General features: G+C 44.1%; 1 protein-coding gene and 2 pseudogenes across 1 annotated transcript; all 3 read left to right on the forward strand.

The window, feature by feature from the left end:
* Positions 1-311: 311 nt before the first annotated feature.
* On the forward strand, positions 312-9,292 carry LOC145397984 (uncharacterized; annotated as a pseudogene).
* A 2,796-nt stretch (positions 9,293-12,088) lies between these two features.
* On the forward strand, positions 12,089-13,694 carry LOC145397986 (uncharacterized). The gene is made up of 2 exons (XM_080270954.1): positions 12,089-12,092; positions 13,030-13,694. The coding sequence occupies exons 1-2, from the start codon at positions 12,089-12,091 to the stop codon at positions 13,692-13,694; spliced, it is 669 nt and encodes a 222-aa protein (XP_080127080.1).
* A 1,081-nt stretch (positions 13,695-14,775) lies between these two features.
* LOC145397987 (uncharacterized) lies at positions 14,776-22,586 on the forward strand (annotated as a pseudogene).
* The last annotated feature ends 298 nt before the right edge of the window (positions 22,587-22,884 follow it).

Genomic DNA, 22,884 nt, shown 5'->3' on the forward strand with positions numbered 1-22,884 from the left:
AAGAGTGGATGTCAGTGCTCGAGGTTTCTGGACACGTGGGAAGAGTGCATTCTTCGACATCGGCATATTTGATCCTATGGCAGCGTGTCATTGCGAACTGTCTCTCGAAGCTGCACACAAAAGGAATGAACAAGAAAAAAACAGAATTTATCAAGAAAGGATCCAACATGTTGACCACGGCCGATTCACTCCCCTTGTCTTCACAACATCAGGTGGGATGGGTCCCGAGTCGGTGATATTCTACTCGAGACTGGCAGAGGTTCTTTCTGAGAAAAACGTCAACCGCGGAGTTCTGTTCTGGCCTGCATGAGATGTCGACTGTCATTTTCCCTCGTGAGATCTGCTCTCCTATGTCTCAGGGACACAAGATCATCAGCACTCAGGCCTGTCTCTCTGGTGGGTATGGATTACGAAACTACTGTACAGTGGTCGAAAGTCGCATAAACCGGCGACTCCAATAGTTTAATGTCTTTATTTTCGTTGTACTATCAATAAATATAAAATAAAATAATAATAGTAATAGTAGATGGTTGCTAACCACAGCCGTTGGCGTGCTTGGGGCCAACGGATTGTAATACAAGGGTTAGTGTTAACTTTCACATTACAACTCCAAATGGTGAAATGTATTAGGAAGGTTGGTTTTCATCTTCACAATATAATTCCCCAATGGATGGAGGTGATGTCTGAAAAAAAAAGTAGTAGTGGTACTAGCAGCAGCAGCAGCAGTGGTAGTATTAGTATTTGCATTAGTAGTAGTAGTAGTAGTAGTAGTGGTAGTAGTGGTAGTGGTAGTGGTTGTGTTTGTGGTTGTGGTTGTGTTTGTGGTAGTGGTAGTAGTAGTAGTGGTATTAGTAGTGGTAGTAGTAGTAGTAGTAGCAGCAGTAGTAGTATTAGTAGTAGTCATAGTAGTAATAGTAGTAGTACTAGTAGTAGTTGTGGTAGTAGTAGCAGTAGTAATAGTAGACGTAGTAGTAATACTAGTAGTAGTAGTCGTAGTAGTAATACTAGTAGTAGTAGTCGTAGTAGTAATACTAGTAGTAGTAGTCGTATTAGTAGTAGTATTAGTAATAGTAGTAGTAGTAGTAGTGGTAATAGTAACACCTGAAGACCCATTACCAATAAACAAGGCTCCACATTATTCCATCACACCCATTGGCCACCTATTTAATCCTTAAGCAAAGAAGCGTTGTTTTACTTCATATCAAACTTTAAATACATAACATTATCAGTTCAGCCATTTATTATTACAAGACAGACCAATAAGATATTAACTGATATGCAAAACTAGTAAAAAACGAGCAAATTACTTCAGAACTTCATCATATTATTTGCAAAAACTGAAGTAAAACTAGCACATTCTTCATTTATGTCAAACCTAAATTTAAGAATCGTATAGTATAACAGTAGTTCTAGTAACATTATATATAATTTTCATTTAAAAGGACTACAAAAAGTAGCCATGATTATTATTATTAATATTATACCACAGTATGAAAACTTTATTAACACCATGTCCAATGTTGTCCATGCCACAGTATTGTTGTCAGTGCTCCAGAGGGCAGCATAAGTGTATCAGAAGCTCATGTGGAAGAAACAGGTCACCGTGCACATACTGTAGGCTGGGACCTTTTTGTATGTATGTGTTAGGGAATCACAGCCCACCAGAAGCGGCACTTGACCGCTTCCAACATGGCAGGCGACAGATTGCTGACATGGAATTTGATGGGGCGGTCACCGACAATATGCATGATCACACAGACATGCGTGGTGGTGAAAGACGCCGTGGTGAAGCGAGGGTTAGGGATGGACGCCAAGATGCGAGAGATATGGAAGTGTTGGGTGGGTTAAATCGCCGTGGGGAAGTGAATAGTAGTGAAGTTGGGGGTGAGGAACATCAGGAAGTTTATGATAGAAATGAAACTCAGGATGAAGACCACCACAGATGAGTGCATGAAAGAGGGAATCATCCAGGTATTATACGTCCCCAGAACGGTAGTGACACAAACAACGAGGAAACAGAACAGCCTCACAATTCTGTGCGAGAAGGTCATCCCACATACTAGATGGGGAAATCCCGAGAAAATGCAGTAACCTGGGTGAACACCACATATAATGAAACAGTTGGATCATCATCAAGTAACCTTTTTGAACCTTCCGAATGCAATGCTACAACTAACATGATCAAGGAAATCACTCGCCTGAGAGCCAATTACAACAATAACTCACCCATTGCCTCATTCTTTATGAAGGTGCTTGCACTGATACCACATCTCTTCCTCAACAAGACCCGCCCAAGAAAATATTAAGACCATCCAAAGGCGAGTTGAAACATGGAAAAGAGGTGAAATCAACAACCTACTTGAAGAAGGAAGGGCCTTGCAGAGGAGAATAATCAACCGAGGCAGAACAAATCAGAATACCAAGGATGTGGCAAGGATTTTTGGCAGCAAGATGAAACAAGGGAAGGTCTCAATGGCAAAAAGATCCCTGTCAGCTGAATCACTAAACGGAGTACTTGACCTGACAGATGAAACAATGCAAGAACTAAAAGAAAAACACCCGACTGCACGACAAGCAAGTGCCCAGTCAAAGCTTGACAGCAACTACACTCCTTCCAGTCCCATTATATATGACAGGATAACTGGAGATTTGGTGTGGCAGAAGGCAATGAACACACAGGGAGGGGCAGGACCGTCAGCCCTGGATGCAAAATCTTGGCGAGTAATCGTCAGTAACAACAAGTTTCGGGAGGCAGCAACAGACCTGTGTAATACAATTGCCTCACTAGCGAGGAAGCTGGTTTCAAGTCAGTGCAGTAACACCGAAGCAATGACGGCTTGCAGACTAATCCCCCTTGATAAGAATCCTGGATGCAGGCCCATTGGGGTGGGTGAAGTCTTAAGACGGATTAAAGGAAAATGCATCATGGAGGTGGTGAAAGATGATGTGAAGCAGGCAGTTCGCAACCTCCAAGTGTGTGCAGGCCAGCAGGCAGGAGGTGAGGCAGCAGTTCACTCCATGAGGAAAATATATGAGGAAGAGGACTGTCAGGCAATATTATTAGTTGATGCCTCAAATGCATTTATTTCCATCAACCGGGATTCAATGCTGCACAACATCAAGGTTAAATGCCCAGCATCTGCCCAATATGTGGAAAACACCTATAAAGAACCAGCAGACCTCTACACTGTGGGTAAGACAGCGGCTCACGATGTCTGTGTAATCCAGACCACAGAACGAACTACCCAAGGGGACCCCGTCACCATGGGTATGTACGCCCTGGCGATGACAGTGCTGCAACAACAGATCAAATACGAGGGCACCAATGTAAAACAGGTAGCCTATGCAGATGATCTCACGGGTGCTGGCAAGGATGAGGATGTGAGGAAATGGTGGGACTTTGTAACATCTCATGGCCCTGAAATTGGTTACTACCCTAATGCAAGTAAGTCCGTCTTGATCGCAAAACCAGCTTATTCTCAAGATGCACAGGAAGTATTTAGAGGCACAAACGTGACAGTGACCAAGGAAGGTCAGAGGCATCTAGGTGCTGTGATTGGAACTAAGGAATTCAAAGATAAATATGTCAGTGATAAGATAAAGACATGGGTAGAAGAAATTCATACACTAGCCAGCCACGCAAAAACAGAACCCCATGCAGCATACAGCACATTTACCTATTGTGTAAAGCACAAGTGTACCTTCGTGATGAGGACAATACCAGACATCGAGTTGCTGCTACAACCACTGGAGGATGCTATCAGGGATTCTTTCCTCCCATCTCTAACTAATGGCTAAATCCCCACACCAGATGAGAGGGACCTTCTAGCAAAACCACGAAGGATGGGAGGCCTTGGCATTATAAATCCAGCAGCCGTGGCATGCTACGAACACAGAAATTCACTCAGACTCACCGAATCCTTGTCACAGAAGATTTATGCCCAGGTTGAGACGAGTGAAATCGACCACCAAAGGTAGAAACACATGAAGACAGAGATAAGCAAGAAGCGTGAAGCAAGACAAAAGGACCAGCTGCAGCACATAATCGAATATTTAACACCAGACCAGTGCAGAAGAGTTGAAATTGGACAGGACGTTGGGCCATCGAACTGGCTGACAATCCTGCCTCTCAAGGCAAAAGGCTTCCACTTCAACAAACGAGAATTTATTGACGCTATAGCCTTGAGATATGGGTGGCCAATAGAGAACCTGCCTCAACACTGTGCCTGTGGCACTGTCTTTGATGCAAACCATGCAATGGTATGCATGAAGGGAGGGCTTGTTTGCATCCAGCACAATGAAGTACACAACCTCACTGCCAAAATGCTGCAGGAAATATGCCATGATGTCATGATTGAGCCACCCCTGATACCACTGGACGGCGAGCACTTCACCCACAGAACAGCAAACACATCAAATGATGCAAGAGTGGATGTCAGTGCTCGAGGTTTCTGGACACGTGGGAAGAGTGCATTCTTCGACATCGGCATATTTGATCCTATGGCAGCGTGTCATTGCGAACTGTCTCTCGAAGCTGCACACAAAAGGAATGAACAAGAAAAAACAGAATTTATCAAGAAAGGATCCAACATGTTGACCACGGCCGATTCACTCCCCTTGTCTTCACAACATCAGGTGGGATGGGTCCCGAGTCGGTGATATTCTACTCGAGACTGGCAGAGGTTCTTTCTGAGAAGAAACGTCAACCGCAGAGTTCTGTTCTGGCCTGGATGAGATGTCGACTGTCATTCTCCCTCGTGAGATCTGCTCTGCTATGTCTCAGGGACACAAGATCATCGGCACTCAGGCCTGTCTCTCTGGTGGGTATGGATTACGAAACTACTGTACAGTGGTCGAAAGTCGCATAGACCGGCGACTCCAATAGTTTAATGTCTTTATTTTCGTTGTACTATCAATAAATATAAAATAAAATAATAATAGTAATAGTAGATGGTTGGTAACCACAGCCGTTGGCGTGCTTGGGGCCAACGGATTGTAATACAAGGGTTAGTGTTAACCTTCACATTACAACTCCAAATGGTGAAATGTATTAGGAAGGTTGGTTTTCATCTTCACAATATAATTCCCCAATGGATGGAGGTGATGTCTGAAAAAAAAAGTAGTAGTAGTAGTAGTAGTAGTAGTACCAGCGGTAGTAGTAATAGTAGCAGCAGCAGCAGCAGCAGTGGTAGTATTAGTATTTGCATTAGTAGTAGTAGTAGATAGTAGTGGTAGTAGTGGTAGTGGTTGTGGTTGTGGTTGTGGTTGTGGTAGTAGTAGTAGTAGTGGTAGTAGTAGTAGTAAGTAGCAGCAGTAGTAGTAGTAGTAATAGTAGTCATAGTAGTAATAGTAGTAGTACTAGTAGTAGTTGTGGTAGTAGTAGCAGTAGTAATAGTAGGAGTAGTAGTAATACTAGTAGTAGTACTCGTAGTAGTAATACTAGTAGTAGTAGTCGTAGTAGGAGTAGTCGTAGTAGTAGTAGTCGTAGTAGTAGTAGTAGTAGTAGTAGTGGTAGTAGTAACACCTGAAGATCCATTACCAATAAACAAGGCTCCACATTATTCCATCACACTCATTGGCCACCTATTTAATCCTTAAGCAAAGAAGCTTTGTTTTACTTCATATCAAACTTTAAATACATAACATTATCAGTTCAGCCATTTATTATTACAAGACAGACCAATAAGATATTAACTGATATGCAAAACTAGTAAAAAACGAGCAAATTGCTTCAGAACTTCATCATATTATTTGCAAAAACTGAAGTAAAACTAGCACATTCTTCATTTATGTCAAACCTAAATTTAAGAATCGTATAGTATAACAGTAGTTCTAGTAACATTATATATAATTTTCATTTAAAAGGACTACAAAAAGTAGCCATGATTATTATTATTAATACTATACCACAGTATGAAAACTTTATTAACACCATGTCCAATGTTGTCCATGCCACAGTATTGTTGTCAGTGCTCCAGAGGGCAGCATAAGTGTATCAGAAGCTCATGTGGAAGAAACAGGTCACCGTGCACATACTGTAGGCTGGGACCTTTTTGTATGTATGTGTTAGGGAATCACAGCCCACCAGAAGCGGCACTTGACCGCTTCCAACATGGCAGGCGACAGATTGCTGACATGGAAATTGATGGGGCGGTCACCGACAATATGCATGATCACACAGACATGCGTGGTGGTGAAAGACGCCGTGGTGAAGCGAGGGTTAGGGATGGACGCCAAGATGCGAGAGATATGGAAGCGTTGGGTGGGTTAAATCGCCATGGAGAAGTGAATAGTAGTGAAGTTGGGGGTGAGGAACATCAGGAAGTTTATGATAGAAATGAAACTCAGGATGAAGACCACCATAGAGGAGTGCATGAAAGAGGGAATCATCCAGGTATTATACGTCCCCAGAACGGTAGTGACACAAACAACGAGGAAGCAGAACAGCCTCACAAGTCTGTGCGAGAAGGTCATTCCACATACTAGATGGGGAAATCCCGAGAAAATGCAGTAACCTGGGTGAACACCACATATAATGAAACAGTTGGATGATCGTCAAGTAACCTTTTTGAACCTTCCAAATACAATGCAACAACTGACATGATCAAGGAAATCACTCGCCTGAGAGCCAATTACAACAATAACTCACCCATTGCCTCATTCTCTATGAAGGTCCTTGTACTGATACCACATCTCTTCCTCAACAAGACCCGCCCAAGAAAATATTAAGGCCATCCAAAGGCGAGTTGAAACATAGAAAAGAGGTGGAATCAACAAACTACTTGAGGAAGGAAGGGCCTTGCAGAGGAGAATAATCAACCGAGGCAGAACAAATCAGAATACCAACGATGTGGCAAGGATTTTTGGCAGCAAGATGAAACAAGGGAAGGTCTCAATGGCAAAAAGATCCCTGTCAGCTGAATCACCAAACGGAGTACTTGACCTGACAGATGAAACAATGCAACAACTAAAAGAAAAACACCCGACTGCACGACAAGCAAGTGCCCAGTCAAAGCTTGACAGCAACTACACTCCTTCCAGTCCCATCATATATGACAGGATAACTGGAGATTTGGTGTGGCAGAAGGCAATGAACACACAGGGAGGGGCAGGACCGTCAGGCCTGGATGCAAAATCTTGGCGAGTAATCGTCAGTAACATCAAGTTTCGGGAGGCAGCAACAGACCTGTGTAGTACAATTGCCTCACTGGCGAGGAAGCTGGCTCCAAGTCAGTGCAGTAACACCGAAGCAATGACGGCTTGCAGACTAATCCCCCTTGATAAGAATCCTGGATGCAGGCCCATTGGGGTGGGTGAAGTCTTAAGACGGATTAAAGGAAAATGCATCATGGAGGTGGTGAAAGATGATGTGAAGCAGGCAGTTGGCAACCTCCAAGTGTGTGCAGGCCAGCAGGCAGGAGGTGAGGCAGCAGTTTACTCCATGAGGAAAATATATGAGGAAGAGGACTGTCAGGCAATATTATTAGTTGATGCCTCAAATGCATTTATTTCCATCAACCGGGAGGCAATGCTGGACAACATCAAGGTTAAATGCCCAGCATCTGCCCAATATGTGGAAAACACCTATAAAGAACCAGCAGACCTCTACACTGTGGGTAAGACAGCGGCTCACGATGTCTGTGTAATCCAGACCACAGAACGAACTACCCAGGGGGACCCCGTCACCATGGGTATGTACGCCCTGGCGATGACAGTGCTGCAACAACAGATCAAATACGAGGGCACCAATGTAAAACAGGTAGCCTATGCAGATGATCTCACGGGTGCTGGCAAGGATGAGGATGTGAGGAAATGGTGGGACTTTGTAACATCTCATGGCCCTGAAATTGGTTACTACCCTAATGCAAGTAAGTCCGTCTTGATCGCAAAACCAGCTTATTCTCAAGATGCACAGGAAGTATTTAGAGGCACAAACGTGACAGTGACCAAGGAAGGTCAGAGGCATCTAGGTGCTGTGATTGGAACTAAGGAATTCAAAGATAAATATGTCAGTGATAAGATAAAGACATGGGTAGAAGAAATTCATACACTAGCCAGCCACGCAAAAACAGAACCCCATGCAGCATACAGCACATTTACCTATTGTGTAAAGCACAAGTGGACCTTCGTGATGAGGACAATACCAGACATCGAGTTGCTGCTACAACCACTGGAGGATGCTATCAGGGATTCTTTCCTCCCATCTCTAACTAATGGCTAAATCCCCACACCAGATGAGAGGGACCTTCTAGCAAAACCACGAAGGATGGGAGGCCTTGGCATTATAATTCCAGACAGCCGTGGCATGCTACGAACACAGAAATTCACTCAGACTCACCGAATCCTTGTCACAGAAGATTTATGCCCAGGTTGAGACGAGTGAAATCGACCACCAAAGGTAGAAACACATAAAGACAGAGATAAGCAAGAAGCGTGAAGCAAGACAAAAGGACCAGCTGCAGCACATAATCGAACATCTAACACCAGACCAGTGCAGAAGAGTTGAAATTGGACAGGACGTTGGGCCATCGAACTGGCTGACAATCCTGCCTCTCAAGGCAAAAGGCTTCCACTTCAACAAACGAGAATTTATTGACGCTATAGCCTTGAGATATGGGTGGCCAATAGAGAACCTGCCTCAACACTGTGCCTGTGGCACTGTCTTTGATGCAAACCATGCAATGGTATGCATGAAGGAGGGCTTGTTTGCATCCAGCACAATGAAGTACACAACCTCACTGCCAAAATGCTGCAGGAAATATGCCATGATGTCATGATTGAGCCACCCCTGATACCACTGGACGGCGAGCACTTCACCCACAGAACAGCAAACACATCAAATGATGCAAGAGTGGATGTCAGTGCTCGAGGTTTCTGGACACGTGGGAAGAGTGCATTCTTCGACATCGGCATATTTGATCCTATGGCAGCGTGTCATTGCGAACTGTCTCTCGAAGCTGCACACAAAAGGAATGAACAAGAAAAAAACAGAATTTATCAAGAAAGGATCCAACATGTTGACCACGGCCGATTCACTCCCCTTGTCTTCACAACATCAGGTGGGATGGGTCCCGAGTCGGTGATATTCTACTCGAGACTGGCAGAGGTTCTTTCTGAGAAGAAACGTCAACCGCGGAGTTCTGTTCTGGCCTGGATGAGATGTCGACTGTCATTCTCCCTCGTGAGATCTGCTCTGCTATGTCTCAGGGACACAAGATCATCGGCACTCAGGCCTGTCTCTCTGGTGGGTATGGATTACGAAACTACTGTACAGTGGTCGAAAGTCGCATAGACCGGCGACTCCAATAGTTTAATGTCTTTATTTTCGTTGTACTATCAATAAATATAAAATAAAATAATAATAGTAATAGTAGATGGTTGGTAACCACAGCCGTTGGCGTGCTTGGGGCCAACGGATTGTAATACAAGGGTTAGTGTTAACCTTCACATTACAACTCTAAATGGTGAAATGTATTAGGAAGGTTGGTTTTCATCTTCACAATATAATTCCACAATGGATGGAGGTGATGTCTGAAAAAAAAAGTAGTAGTAGTAGTAGTAGTAGTAGTAGCAGCGGTAGTAGTAGTAGTAGCAGCAGCAGCAGCAGTGGTAGTATTAGTATTTGCATTAGTAGTAGTAGTATTAGTAGTGGTAGTAGTGGTAGTGGTTGTGGTTGTGGTTGTGGTAGTGGTAGTGGTAGTGGTAGTAGTAGTAGTAGTAGCAGCAGTAGTAGTATTAGTAGTAGTCATAGTAGTAATAGTAGTAGTACTAGTAGTAGTTGTGGTAGTAGTAGCAGTAGTAAAAGTAGTCGTAGTAGTAATACTAATAGTAGTAGTCGTAGTAGTAACACTAATAGTAGTAGTCGTAGTAGTAATACTAGTAGTTGTAGTCGTAGTAGTAGTAGTAGTAGTGATAGTAGTAACACCTGAAGACCCATTACCAATAAACAAGGCTCCACATTATTCCATCACACCCATTGGCCACCTATTTAATCCTTAAGCAAAGAAGCGTTGTTGTACTTCATATCAAACTTTAAATACATAACATTATCAGTTCAGCCATTTATTATTACAAGACAGACCAATAAGATATTAACTGATATGCAAAACTAGTAAAAAACGAGCAAATTGCTTCAGAACTTCATCATATTATTTGCAAAAACTGAAGTAAAACTAGCACATTCTTCATTTATGTCAAACCTAAATTTAAGAATCGTATAGTATAACAGTAGTTCTAGCAACATTATATATAATTTTCATTTAAAAGGACTACAAAAAGTAGCCATGATTATTATTATTAATACTATACCACAGTATGAAAACTTTATTAACACCATGTCCAATGTTGTCCATGCCACAGTATTGTTGTCAGTGCTCCAGAGGGCAGCATAAGTGTATCAGAAGCTCATGTGGAAGAAACAGGTCACCGTGCACATACTGTAGGCTGGGACCTTTTTGTATGTATGTGTTAGGGAATCACAGCCCACCAGAAGCGGCACTTGACCGCTTCCAACATGGCAGGCGACAGATTGCTGACATGGAAATTGATGGGGCGGTCACCGACAATATGCATGATCACACAGACATGCGTGGTGGTGAAAGACGCCGTGGTGAAGCGAGGGTTAGGGATGGACGCCAAGATGCGAGAGATATGGAAGCGCTGGGTGGGTTAAATCGCCATGGGGAAGTGAATAGTAGTGAAGTTGGGGGTGAGGAACATCAGGAAGTTTATGATAGAAATGAAACTCAGGATGAAGACCACCATAGAGGAGTGCATGAAAGAGGGAATCATCCAGGTATTATACGTCCCCAGAACGGTAGTGACACAAACAACGAGGAAGCAGAACAGCCTCACAAGTCTGTGCGAGAAGGTCATTCCACATACTAGATGGGGAAATCCCGAGAAAATGCAGTAACCTGGGTGAACACCACATATAATGAAACAGTTGGATGATCGTCAAGTAACCTTTTTGAACCTTCCAAATACAATGCAACAACTGACATGATCAAGGAAATCACTCGCCTGAGAGCCAATTACAACAATAACTCACCCATTGCCTCATTCTCTATGAAGGTCCTTGTACTGATACCACATCTCTTCCTCAACAAGACCCGCCCAAGAAAATATTAAGGCCATCCAAAGGCGAGTTGAAACATAGAAAAGAGGTGGAATCAACAAACTACTTGAGGAAGGAAGGGCCTTGCAGAGGAGAATAATCAACCGAGGCAGAACAAATCAGAATACCAACGATGTGGCAAGGATTTTTGGCAGCAAGATGAAACAAGGGAAGGTCTCAATGGCAAAAAGATCCCTGTCAGCTGAATCACCAAACGGAGTACTTGACCTGACAGATGAAACAATGCAACAACTAAAAGAAAAACACCCGACTGCACGACAAGCAAGTGCCCAGTCAAAGCTTGACAGCAACTACACTCCTTCCAGTCCCATCATATATGACAGGATAACTGGAGATTTGGTGTGGCAGAAGGCAATGAACACACAGGGAGGGGCAGGACCGTCAGGCCTGGATGCAAAATCTTGGCGAGTAATCGTCAGTAACATCAAGTTTCGGGAGGCAGCAACAGACCTGTGTAGTACAATTGCCTCACTGGCGAGGAAGCTGGCTCCAAGTCAGTGCAGTAACACCGAAGCAATGACGGCTTGCAGACTAATCCCCCTTGATAAGAATCCTGGATGCAGGCCCATTGGGGTGGGTGAAGTCTTAAGACGGATTAAAGGAAAATGCATCATGGAGGTGGTGAAAGATGATGTGAAGCAGGCAGTTGGCAACCTCCAAGTGTGTGCAGGCCAGCAGGCAGGAGGTGAGGCAGCAGTTTACTCCATGAGGAAAATAAACGAGGAAGAGGACTGTCAGGCAATATTATTAGTTGATGCCTCAAATGCATTTATTTCCATCAACCGGGAGGCAATGCTGCACAACATCAAGGTTAAATGCCCAGCATCTGCCCAATATGTGGAAAACACCTATAAAGAACCAGCAGACCTCTACACTGTGGGTAAGACAGCGGCTCACGATGTCTGTGTAATCCAGACCACAGAACGAACTACCCAGGGGGACCCCGTCACCATGGGTATGTACGTCCTGGCGATGACAGTGCTGCAACAACAGATCAAATACGAGGGCACCAATGTAAAACAGGTAGCCTATGCAGATGATCTCACGGGTGCTGGCAAGGATGAGGATGTGAGGAAATGGTGGGACTTTGTAACATCTCATGGCCCTGAAATTGGTTGCTACCCTAATGCAAGTAAGCCCGTCTTCATCGCAAAACCAGCTTATTCTCAAGATGCACAGGAAGTATTTAGAGGCACAAACGTGACAGTGACCAAGGAAGGTCAGAGGCATCTAGGTGCTGTGATTGGAACTAAGGAATTCAAAGATAAATATGTTAGTGATAAGATAAAGACATGGGTAGAAGAAATTCATACACTAGCCAGCCACGCAAAAACAGAACCCCATGCAGCATACAGCACATTTACCTATTGTGTAAAGCACAAGTGGACCTTCGTGATGAGGACAATACCAGACATCGAGTTGCTGCTACAACCACTGGAGGATGCTATCAGGGATTCTTTCCTCCCATCTCTAACTAATGGCTAAATCCCCACACCAGATGAGAGGGACCTTCTAGCAAAACCACGAAGGATGGGAGGCCTTGGCATTATAAATCCAGACAGCCGTGGCATGCTACGAACACAGAAATTCACTCAGACTCACCGAATCCTTGTCACAGAAGATTTATGCCCAGGTTGAGACGAGTGAAATCGACCACCAAAGGTAGAAACACATAAAGACAGAGATAAGCAAGAAGCGTGAAGCAAGACAAAAGGACCAGCTGCAGCACATAATCGAACATCTAACACCAGACCAGTGCAGAAGAGTTGAAATTGGACAGGACGTTGGGCCATCGAACTGGCTGACAATCCTGCCTCTCAAGGCAAAAGGCTTCCACTTCAACAAACGAGAATTTATTGACGCTATAGCCTTGAGATATGGGTGGCCAATAGAGAACCTGCCTCAACACTGTGCCTGTGGCACTGTCTTTGATGCAAACCATGCAATGGTATGCATGAAGGGAGGGCTTGTTTGCATCCAGCACAATGAAGTACACAACCTCACTGCCAAAATGCTGCAGGAAATATGCCATGATGTCATGATTGAGCCACCCCTGATACCACTGGACGGCGAGCACTTCACCCACAGAACAGCAAACACATCAAATGATGCAAGAGTGGATGTCAGTGCTCGAGGTTTCTGGACACGTGGGAAGAGTGCATTCTTCGACATCGGCATATTTGATCCTATGGCAGCGTGTCATTGCGAACTGTCTCTCGAAGCTGCACACAAAAGGAATGAACAAGAAAAAAACAGAATTTATCAAGAAAGGATCCAACATGTTGACCACGGCCGATTCACTCCCCTTGTCTTCACAACATCAGGTGGGATGGGTCCCGAGTCGGTGATATTCTACTCGAGACTGGCAGAGGTTCTTTCTGAGAAGAAACGTCAACCGCAGAGTTCTGTTCTGGCCTGGATGAGATGTCGACTGTCATTCTCCCTCGTGAGATCTGCTCTGCTATGTCTCAGGGACACAAGATCATCGGCATTCAGGCCTGTCTCTCTGGTGGGTATGGATTACGAAACTACTGTACAGTGGTCGAAAGTCGCATAGACCGGCGACTCCAATAGTTTAATGTCTTTATTTTCGTTGTACTATCAATAAATATAAAATAAAATAATAATAGTAATAGTAGATGGTTGGTAACCACAGCCGTTGGCGTGCTTGGGGCCAACGGATTGTAATACAAGGGTTAGTGTTAACCTTCACATTACAACTCCAAATGGTGAAATGTATTAGGAAGGTTGGTTTTCATCTTCACAATATAATTCCCCAATGGATGGAGGTGATGTCTGAAAAAAAAAGTAGTAGTAGTAGTAGTAGTAGCAGCGGTAGTAGTAGTAGTAGCAGCAGCAGCAGCAGTGGTAGTATTAGTATTTGCATTAGTAGTAGTAGTAGTAGTAGTGGTAGTAGTGGTAGTGGTAGTAGTGGTAGTGGTTGTGGTTGTGGTTGTGGTTGTGGTTTTGGTTGTGGTAGTGGTAGTGGTAGTGGTAGTAGTAGTAGTAGTAGCAGCAGTAGTAGTATTAGTAGTAGTCATAGTCGTAATAGTAGTAGTACTAGTAGTAGTTGTGGTAGTAGTAGCAGTAGTAATAGTAGTCGTAGTAGTAATACTAGTTGTAGTAGTCGTAGTAGTAATACTAGTAGTAGTAGTCGTAGTAGTAATTCTAGTAGTTGTAGTCGTAGTAGTAGTAGTAGTAGTAGTAGTAGTAGTGGTAGTAGTAACACCTGAAGACCCATTACCAATAAACAAGGCTCCACATTATTCCATCACACCCATTGGCCACCTATTTAATCCTTAAGCAAAGAAGCGTTGTTGTACTTCATATCAAACTTTAAATACATAACATTATCAGTTCAGCCATTTATTATTACAAGACAGACCAATAAGATATTAACTGATATGCAAAACTAGTAAAAAACGAGCAAATTGCTTCAGAACTTCATCATATTATTTGCAAAAACTGAAGTAAAACTAGCACATTCTTCATTTATGTCAAACCTAAATTTAAGAATCGTATAGTATAACAGTAGTTCTAGCAACATTATATATAATTTTCATTTAAAAGGACTACAAAAAGTAGCCATGATTATTATTATTAATACTATACCACAGTATGAAAACTTTATTAACACCATGTCCAATGTTGTCCATGCCACAGTATTGTTGTCAGTGCTCCAGAGGGCAGCATAAGTGTATCAGAAGCTCATGTGGAAGAAACAGGTCACCGTGCACATACTGTAGGCTGGGACCTTTTTGTATGTATGTGTTAGGGAATCACAGCCCACCAGAAGCGGCACTTGACCGCTTCCAACATGGCAGGCGACAGATTGCTGACATGGAAATTGATGGGGCGGTCACCGACAATATGCATGATCACACAGACATGCGTGGTGGTGAAAGACGCCGTGGTGAAGCGAGGGTTAGGGATGGACGCCAAGATGCGAGAGATATGGAAGCGCTGGGTGGGTTAAATCGCCATGGGGAAGTGAATAGTAGTGAAGTTGGGGGTGAGGAACATCAGGAAGTTTATGATAGAAATGAAACTCAGGATGAAGACCACCATAGAGGAGTGCATGAAAGAGGGAATCATCCAGGTATTATACGTCCCCAGAACGGTAGTGACACAAACAACGAGGAAGCAGAACAGCCTCACAAGTCTGTGCGAGAAGGTCATTCCACATACTAGATGGGGAAATCCCGAGAAAATGCAGTAACCTGGGTGAACACCACATATAATGAAACAGTTGGATGATCGTCAAGTAACCTTTTTGAACCTTCCAAATACAATGCAACAACTGACATGATCAAGGAAATCACTCGCCTGAGAGCCAATTACAACAATAACTCACCCATTGCCTCATTCTCTATGAAGGTCCTTGTACTGATACCACATCTCTTCCTCAACAAGACCCGCCCAAGAAAATATTAAGGCCATCCAAAGGCGAGTTGAAACATAGAAAAGAGGTGGAATCAACAAACTACTTGAGGAAGGAAGGGCCTTGCAGAGGAGAATAATCAACCGAGGCAGAACAAATCAGAATACCAACGATGTGGCAAGGATTTTTGGCAGCAAGATGAAACAAGGGAAGGTCTCAATGGCAAAAAGATCCCTGTCAGCTGAATCACCAAACGGAGTACTTGACCTGACAGATGAAACAATGCAACAACTAAAAGAAAAACACCCGACTGCACGACAAGCAAGTGCCCAGTCAAAGCTTGACAGCAACTACACTCCTTCCAGTCCCATCATATATGACAGGATAACTGGAGATTTGGTGTGGCAGAAGGCAATGAACACACAGGGAGGGGCAGGACCGTCAGGCCTGGATGCAAAATCTTGGCGAGTAATCGTCAGTAACATCAAGTTTCGGGAGGCAGCAACAGACCTGTGTAGTACAATTGCCTCACTGGCGAGGAAGCTGGCTCCAAGTCAGTGCAGTAACACCGAAGCAATGACGGCTTGCAGACTAATCCCCCTTGATAAGAATCCTGGATGCAGGCCCATTGGGGTGGGTGAAGTCTTAAGACGGATTAAAGGAAAATGCATCATGGAGGTGGTGAAAGATGATGTGAAGCAGGCAGTTGGCAACCTCCAAGTGTGTGCAGGCCAGCAGGCAGGAGGTGAGGCAGCAGTTTACTCCATGAGGAAAATAAACGAGGAAGAGGACTGTCAGGCAATATTATTAGTTGATGCCTCAAATGCATTTATTTCCATCAACCGGGAGGCAATGCTGCACAACATCAAGGTTAAATGCCCAGCATCTGCCCAATATGTGGAAAACACCTATAAAGAACCAGCAGACCTCTACACTGTGGGTAAGACAGCGGCTCACGATGTCTGTGTAATCCAGACCACAGAACGAACTACCCAGGGGGACCCCGTCACCATGGGTATGTACGTCCTGGCGATGACAGTGCTGCAACAACAGATCAAATACGAGGGCACCAATGTAAAACAGGTAGCCTATGCAGATGATCTCACGGGTGCTGGCAAGGATGAGGATGTGAGGAAATGGTGGGACTTTGTAACATCTCATGGCCCTGAAATTGGTTGCTACCCTAATGCAAGTAAGTCCGTCTTGATCGCAAAACCAGCTTATTCTCAAGATGCACAGGAAGTATTTAGAGGCACAAACGTGACATTGACCAAGGAAGGTCAGAGGCATCTAGGTGCTGTGATTGGAACTAAGGAATTCAAAGATAAATATGTTAGTGATAGGATAAAGACATGGGTAGAAAAAATTCATACACTAGCCAGCCACGCAAAAACAGAACCCCATGCAGCATACAGCACATTTACCTATTGTGTAAAGCACAAGTGGACCTTCGTGATGAGGACAATACCAGACATCGAGTTGCTGCTACAACCACTGGAGGATGCTATCAGGGATTCTTTCCTCCCATCTCTAACTAATGGCTAAATCCCCACACCAGATGAGAGGGACCTTCTAGCAAAACCACGAAGGATGGGAGGCCTTGGCATTATAAATCCAGACAGCCGTGGCATGCTACGAACACAGAAATTCACTCAGACTCACCGAATCCTTGTCACAGAAGATTTATGCCCAGGTTGAGACGAGTGAAATCGACCACCAAAGGTAGAAACACATAAAGACAGAGATAAGCAAGAAGCGTGAAGCAAGACAAAAGGACCAGCTGCAGCACATAATCGAACATCTAACACCAGACCAGTGCAGAAGAGTTGAAATTGGACAGGACGTTGGGCCATCGAACTGGCTGACAATCCTGCCTCTCAAGGCAAAAGGCTTCCACTTCAACAAACGAGAATTTATTGACGCTATAGCCTTGAGATATGGGTGGCCAATAGAGAACCTGCCTCAACACTGTGCCTGTGGCACTGTCTTTGATGCAAACCATGCAATGGTATGCATGAAGGGAGGGCTTGTTTGCATCCAGCACAATGAAGTACACAACCTCACTGCCAAAATGCTGCAGGAAATATGCCATGATGTCATGATTGAGCCACCCCTGATACCACTGGACGGCGAGCACTTCACCCACAGAACAGCAAACACATCAAATGATGCAAGAGTGGATGTCAGTGCTCGAGGTTTCTGGACACGTGGGAAGAGTGCATTCTTCGACATCGGCATATTTGATCCTATGGCAGCGTGTCATTGCGAACTGTCTCTCGAAGCTGCACACAAAAGGAATGAACAAGAAAAAACAGAATTTATCAAGAAAGGATCCAACATGTTGACCACGGCCGATTCACTCCCCTTGTCTTCACAACATCAGGTGGGATGGGTCCCGAGTCGGTGATATTCTACTCGAGACTGGCAGAGGTTCTTTCTGAGAAGAAACGTCAACCGCAGAGTTCTGTTCTGGCCTGGATGAGATGTCGACTGTCATTCTCCCTCGTGAGATCTGCTCTGCTATGTCTCAGGGACACAAGATCATCGGCATTCAGGCCTGTCTCTCTGGTGGGTATGGATTACGAAACTACTGTACAGTGGTCGAAAGTCGCATAGACCGGCGACTCCAATAGTTTAATGTCTTTATTTTCGTTGTACTATCAATAAATATAAAATAAAATAATAATAATAATAGTAGATGGTTGGTAACCACAGCCGTTGGCGTGCTTGGGGCCAACGGATTGTAATACAAGGGTTAGTGTTAACCTTCACATTACAACTCCAAATGGTGAAATGTATTAGGAAGGTTGGTTTTCATCTTCACAATATAATTCCCCAATGGATGGAGGTGATGTCTGAAAAAAAAAGTAGTAGTAGTAGTAGTAGTAGTAGTAGTAGTAGCAGCGGTAGTAGTAGTAGTAGCAGCAGCAGCAGCAGTGGTAGTATTAGTATTTGCATTAGTAGTAGTAGTAGTAGTAGTGGTAGTAGTGGTAGTGGTAGTAGTGGTAGTGGTAGTAGTGGTAGTGGTTGTGGTTGTGGTTGTGGTTGTGGTTTTGGTTGTGGTAGTGGTAGTGGTAGTGGTAGTAGTAGTAGTAGTAGCAGCAGTAGTAGTATTAGTAGTAGTCATAGTAGTAATAGTAGTAGTACTAGTAGTAGTTGTGGTAGTAGTAGCAGTAGTAATAGTAGTCGTAGTAGTAATACTAGTAGTAGTAGTCGTAGTAGTAATACTAGTAGTAGTAGTCGTAGTAGTAATTCTAGTAGTTGTAGTCGTAGTAGTAGTAGTAGTAGTAGTAGTAGTAGTGGTAGTAGTAACACCTGAAGACCCATTACCAATAAACAAGGCTCCACATTATTCCATCACACCCATTGGCCACCTATTTAATCCTTAAGCAAAGAAGCGTTGTTGTACTTCATATCAAACTTTAAATACATAACATTATCAGTTCAGCCATTTATTATTACAAGACAGACCAATAAGATATTAACTGATATGCAAAACTAGTAAAAAACGAGCAAATTGCTTCAGAACTTCATCATATTATTTGCAAAAACTGAAGTAAAACTAGCACATTCTTCATTTATGTCAAACCTAAATTTAAGAATCGTATAGTATAACAGTAGTTCTAGCAACATTATATATAATTTTCATTTAAAAGGACTACAAAAAGTAGCCATGATTATTATTATTAATACTATACCACAGTATGAAAACTTTATTAACACCATGTCCAATGTTGTCCATGCCACAGTATTGTTGTCAGTGCTCCGGAGGGCAGCATAAGTGTATCAGAAGCTCATGTGGAAGAAACAGGTCACCGTGCACATACTGTAGGCTGGGACCTTTTTGTATGTATGTGCTAGGGAATCACAGCCCACCAGAAGCGGCACTTGACCGCTTCCAACATGGCAGGCGACAGATTGCTGACATGAAAATTGATGGGGCGGTCACCGACAATATGCATGATCACACAGACATGCGTGGTGGTGAAAGACGCCGTGGTGAAGCGAGGGTTAGGGATGGACGCCAAGATGCGAGAGATATGGTAAATCGCCATGGGGAAGTGAATAGTAGTGAAGTTGGGGGTGAGGAACATCAGGAAGTTTATGATAGAAATGAAACTCAGGATGAAGACCACCATAGAGGAGTGCATGAAAGAGGGAATCATCCAGGTATTATACGTCCCAAGAACGGTAGTGACACAAACAACGAGGAAGCAGAACAGCCTCACAAGTCTGTGCGAGAAGGTCATTCCACATACTAGATGGGGAAATCCCGAGAAAATGCAGTAACCTGGGTGAACACCACATATAAGAAAACAGTTGGATGATCGTCAAGTAACCTTTTTGAACCTTCCAAATACAATGCAACAACTGACATGATCAAGGAAATCACTCGCCTGAGAGCCAATTACAACAATAACTCACCCATTGCCTCATTCTCTATGAAGGTCCTTGTACTGATACCACATCTCTTCCTCAACAAGACCCGCCCAAGAAAATATTAAGGCCATCCAAAGGCGAGTTGAAACATAGAAAAGAGGTGGAGTCAACAAACTACTTGAGGAAGGAAGGGCCTTGCAGAGGAGAATAATCAACCGAGGCAGAACAAATCAGAATACCAACGATGTGGCAAGGATTTTTGGCAGCAAGATGAAACAAGGGAAGGTCTCAATGGCAAAAAGATCCCTGTCAGCTGAATCACCAAACGGAGTACTTGACCTGACAGATGAAACAATGCAACAACTAAAAGAAAAACACCCGACTGCACGACAAGCAAGTGCCCAGTCAAAGCTTGACAGCAACAACACTCCTTCCAGTCCCATCATATGTGACAGGATAACTGGAGATTTGGTGTGGCGGACGGCAATGAACACACAGGGAGGGGCAGGACCGTCAGGCCTGGATGCAAAATCTTGGCGAGTAATCGTCAGTAACATCAAGTTTCGGGAGGCAGCAACAGACCTGTGTAGTACAATTGCCTCACTGGCGAGGAAGCTGGCTCCAAGTCAGTGCAGTAACACCGAAGCAATGACGGCTTGCAGACTAATCCCCCTTGATAAGAATCCTGGATGCAGGCCCATTTGGGTGGGTGAAGTCTTAAGACGGATTAAAGGAAAATGCATCATGGAGGTGGTGAAAGATGATGTGAAGCAGGCAGTTGGCAACCTCCAAGTGTGTGCAGGCCAGCAGGCAGGAGGTGAGGCAGCAGTTCACTCCATGAGGAAAATATATGAGGAAGAGAACTCTCAGGCAATATTATTAGTTGATGCCTCAAATGCATTTATTTCCATCAACCGGGAGGCAATGCTGCACAACATCAAGGTTAAATGCCCAGCATCTGCCCAATATGTGGAAAACACCTATAAAGAACCAGCAGACCTCTACACTGTGGGTAAGACAGCGGCTCACGATGTCTGTGTAATCCAGACCACAGAACGAACTACCCAAGGGGACCCCGTCACCATGGGTATGTACGCCCTGGCGATGACAGTGCTGCAACAAAAGATCAAATACGAGGGCACCAATGTAAAACAGGTAGCCTATGCAGATGATCTCACGGGTGCTGGCAAGGATGAGGATGTGAGGAAATGGTGGGACTTTGTAACATCTCATGGCCCTGAAATTGGTTACTACCCTAATGCAAGTAAGTCCGTCTTGATCGCAAAACCAGCTTATTCTCAAGATGCACAGGAAGTATTTAGAGGCACAAACGTGACAGTGACCAAGGAAGGTCAGAGGCATCTAGGTGCTGTGATTGGAACTAAGGAATTCAAAGATAAATATGTGATGGATAAGATAAAGACATGGGTAGAAGAAATTCATACACTAGCCAGCCACGCAAAAACAGAACCCCATGCAGCATACAGCACATTTACCTATTGTGTAAAGCACAAGTGGACCTTCGTGATGAGGACAATACCAGACATCGAGTTGCTGCTACAACCACTGGAGGATGCTATCAGGGATTCTTTCCTCCCATCTCTAACTAATGGCTAAATCCCCACACCAGATGAGAGGGACCTTCTAGCAAAACCACGAAGGATGGGAGGCCTTGGCATTATAAATCCAGCAGCCGTGGCATGCTACGAACACAGAAATTCACTCAGACTCACCGAATCCTTGTCACAGAAGATTTATGCCCAGGTTGAGACGAGTGAAATCGACCACCAAAGGTAGAAACACATAAAGACAGAGATAAGCAAGAAGCGTGAAGCAAGACAAAAGGACCAGCTGCAGCACATAATCGAACATCTAACACCAGACCAGTGCAGAAGAGTTGAAATTGGACAGGACGTTGGGCCATCGAACTGGCTGACAATCCTGCCTCTCAAGGCAAAAGGCTTCCACTTCAACAAACGAGAATATATTGACGCTATAGCCTTGAGATATGGGTGGCCAATAGAGAACCTGCCTCAACACTGTGCCTGTGGCACTGTTTTTGATGCAAACCATGCAATGGTATGCATGAAGGGAGGGCTTGTTTGCATCCAGCACAATGAAGTACACAACCTCACTGCCAAAATGCTGCAGGAAATATGCCATGATGTCATGATTGAGCCACCCCTGATACCACTGGACGGCGAGCACTTCACCCACAGAACAGCAAACACATCAAATGATGCAAGAGTGGATGTCAGTGCTCGAGGTTTCTGGACACGTGGGAAGAGTGCATTCTTCGACATCGGCATATTTGATCCTATGGCAGCGTTTAATTGCGAACTGTCTCTCGAAGCTGCACACAAAAGGAATGAACAAGAAAAAAACAGAATTTATCAAGAAAGGATCCAACATGTTGACCACGGCCGATTCACTCCCCTTGTCTTCACAACATCAGGTGGGATGGGTCCCGAGTCGGTGATATTCTACTCGAGACTGGCAGAGGTTCTTTCTGAGAAGAAACGTCAACCGCGGAGTTCTGTTCTGGCCTGGATGAGATGTCGACTGTCATTCTCCCTCGTGAGATCTGCTCTGCTATGTCTCAGGGACACAAGATCATCGGCACTCAGGCCTGTCTCTCTGGTGGGTATGGATTACGAAAGTACTGTACAGTGGTCGAAAGTCGCATAGACCGGCGACTCCAATAGTTTAATGTCTTTATTTTCGTTGTACTATCAATAAATATAAAATAAAATAATAATAGTAATAGTAGATGGTTGGTAACCACAGCCGTTGGCGTGCTTGGGGCCAGCGGATTGTAATACAAGGGTTAGTGTTAACCTTCACATTACAACTCCAAATGGTGAAATGTATTAGGAAGGTTGGTTTTCATCTTCACAATATAATTCCGCAATGGATGGAGGTGATGTCTGAAAAAAAAAGTAGTAGTAGTAGTAGTAGTAGTAGTAGTAGCAGCAGCGGTAGTAGT

Source organism: Coenobita brevimanus, chromosome 44 (assembly GCF_032717465.1).
Source record: "Coenobita brevimanus isolate Jiangsu-jjx chromosome 44, ASM3271746v2, whole genome shotgun sequence".
Classification (NCBI taxonomy): domain Eukaryota; kingdom Metazoa; phylum Arthropoda; class Malacostraca; order Decapoda; family Coenobitidae; genus Coenobita; species Coenobita brevimanus.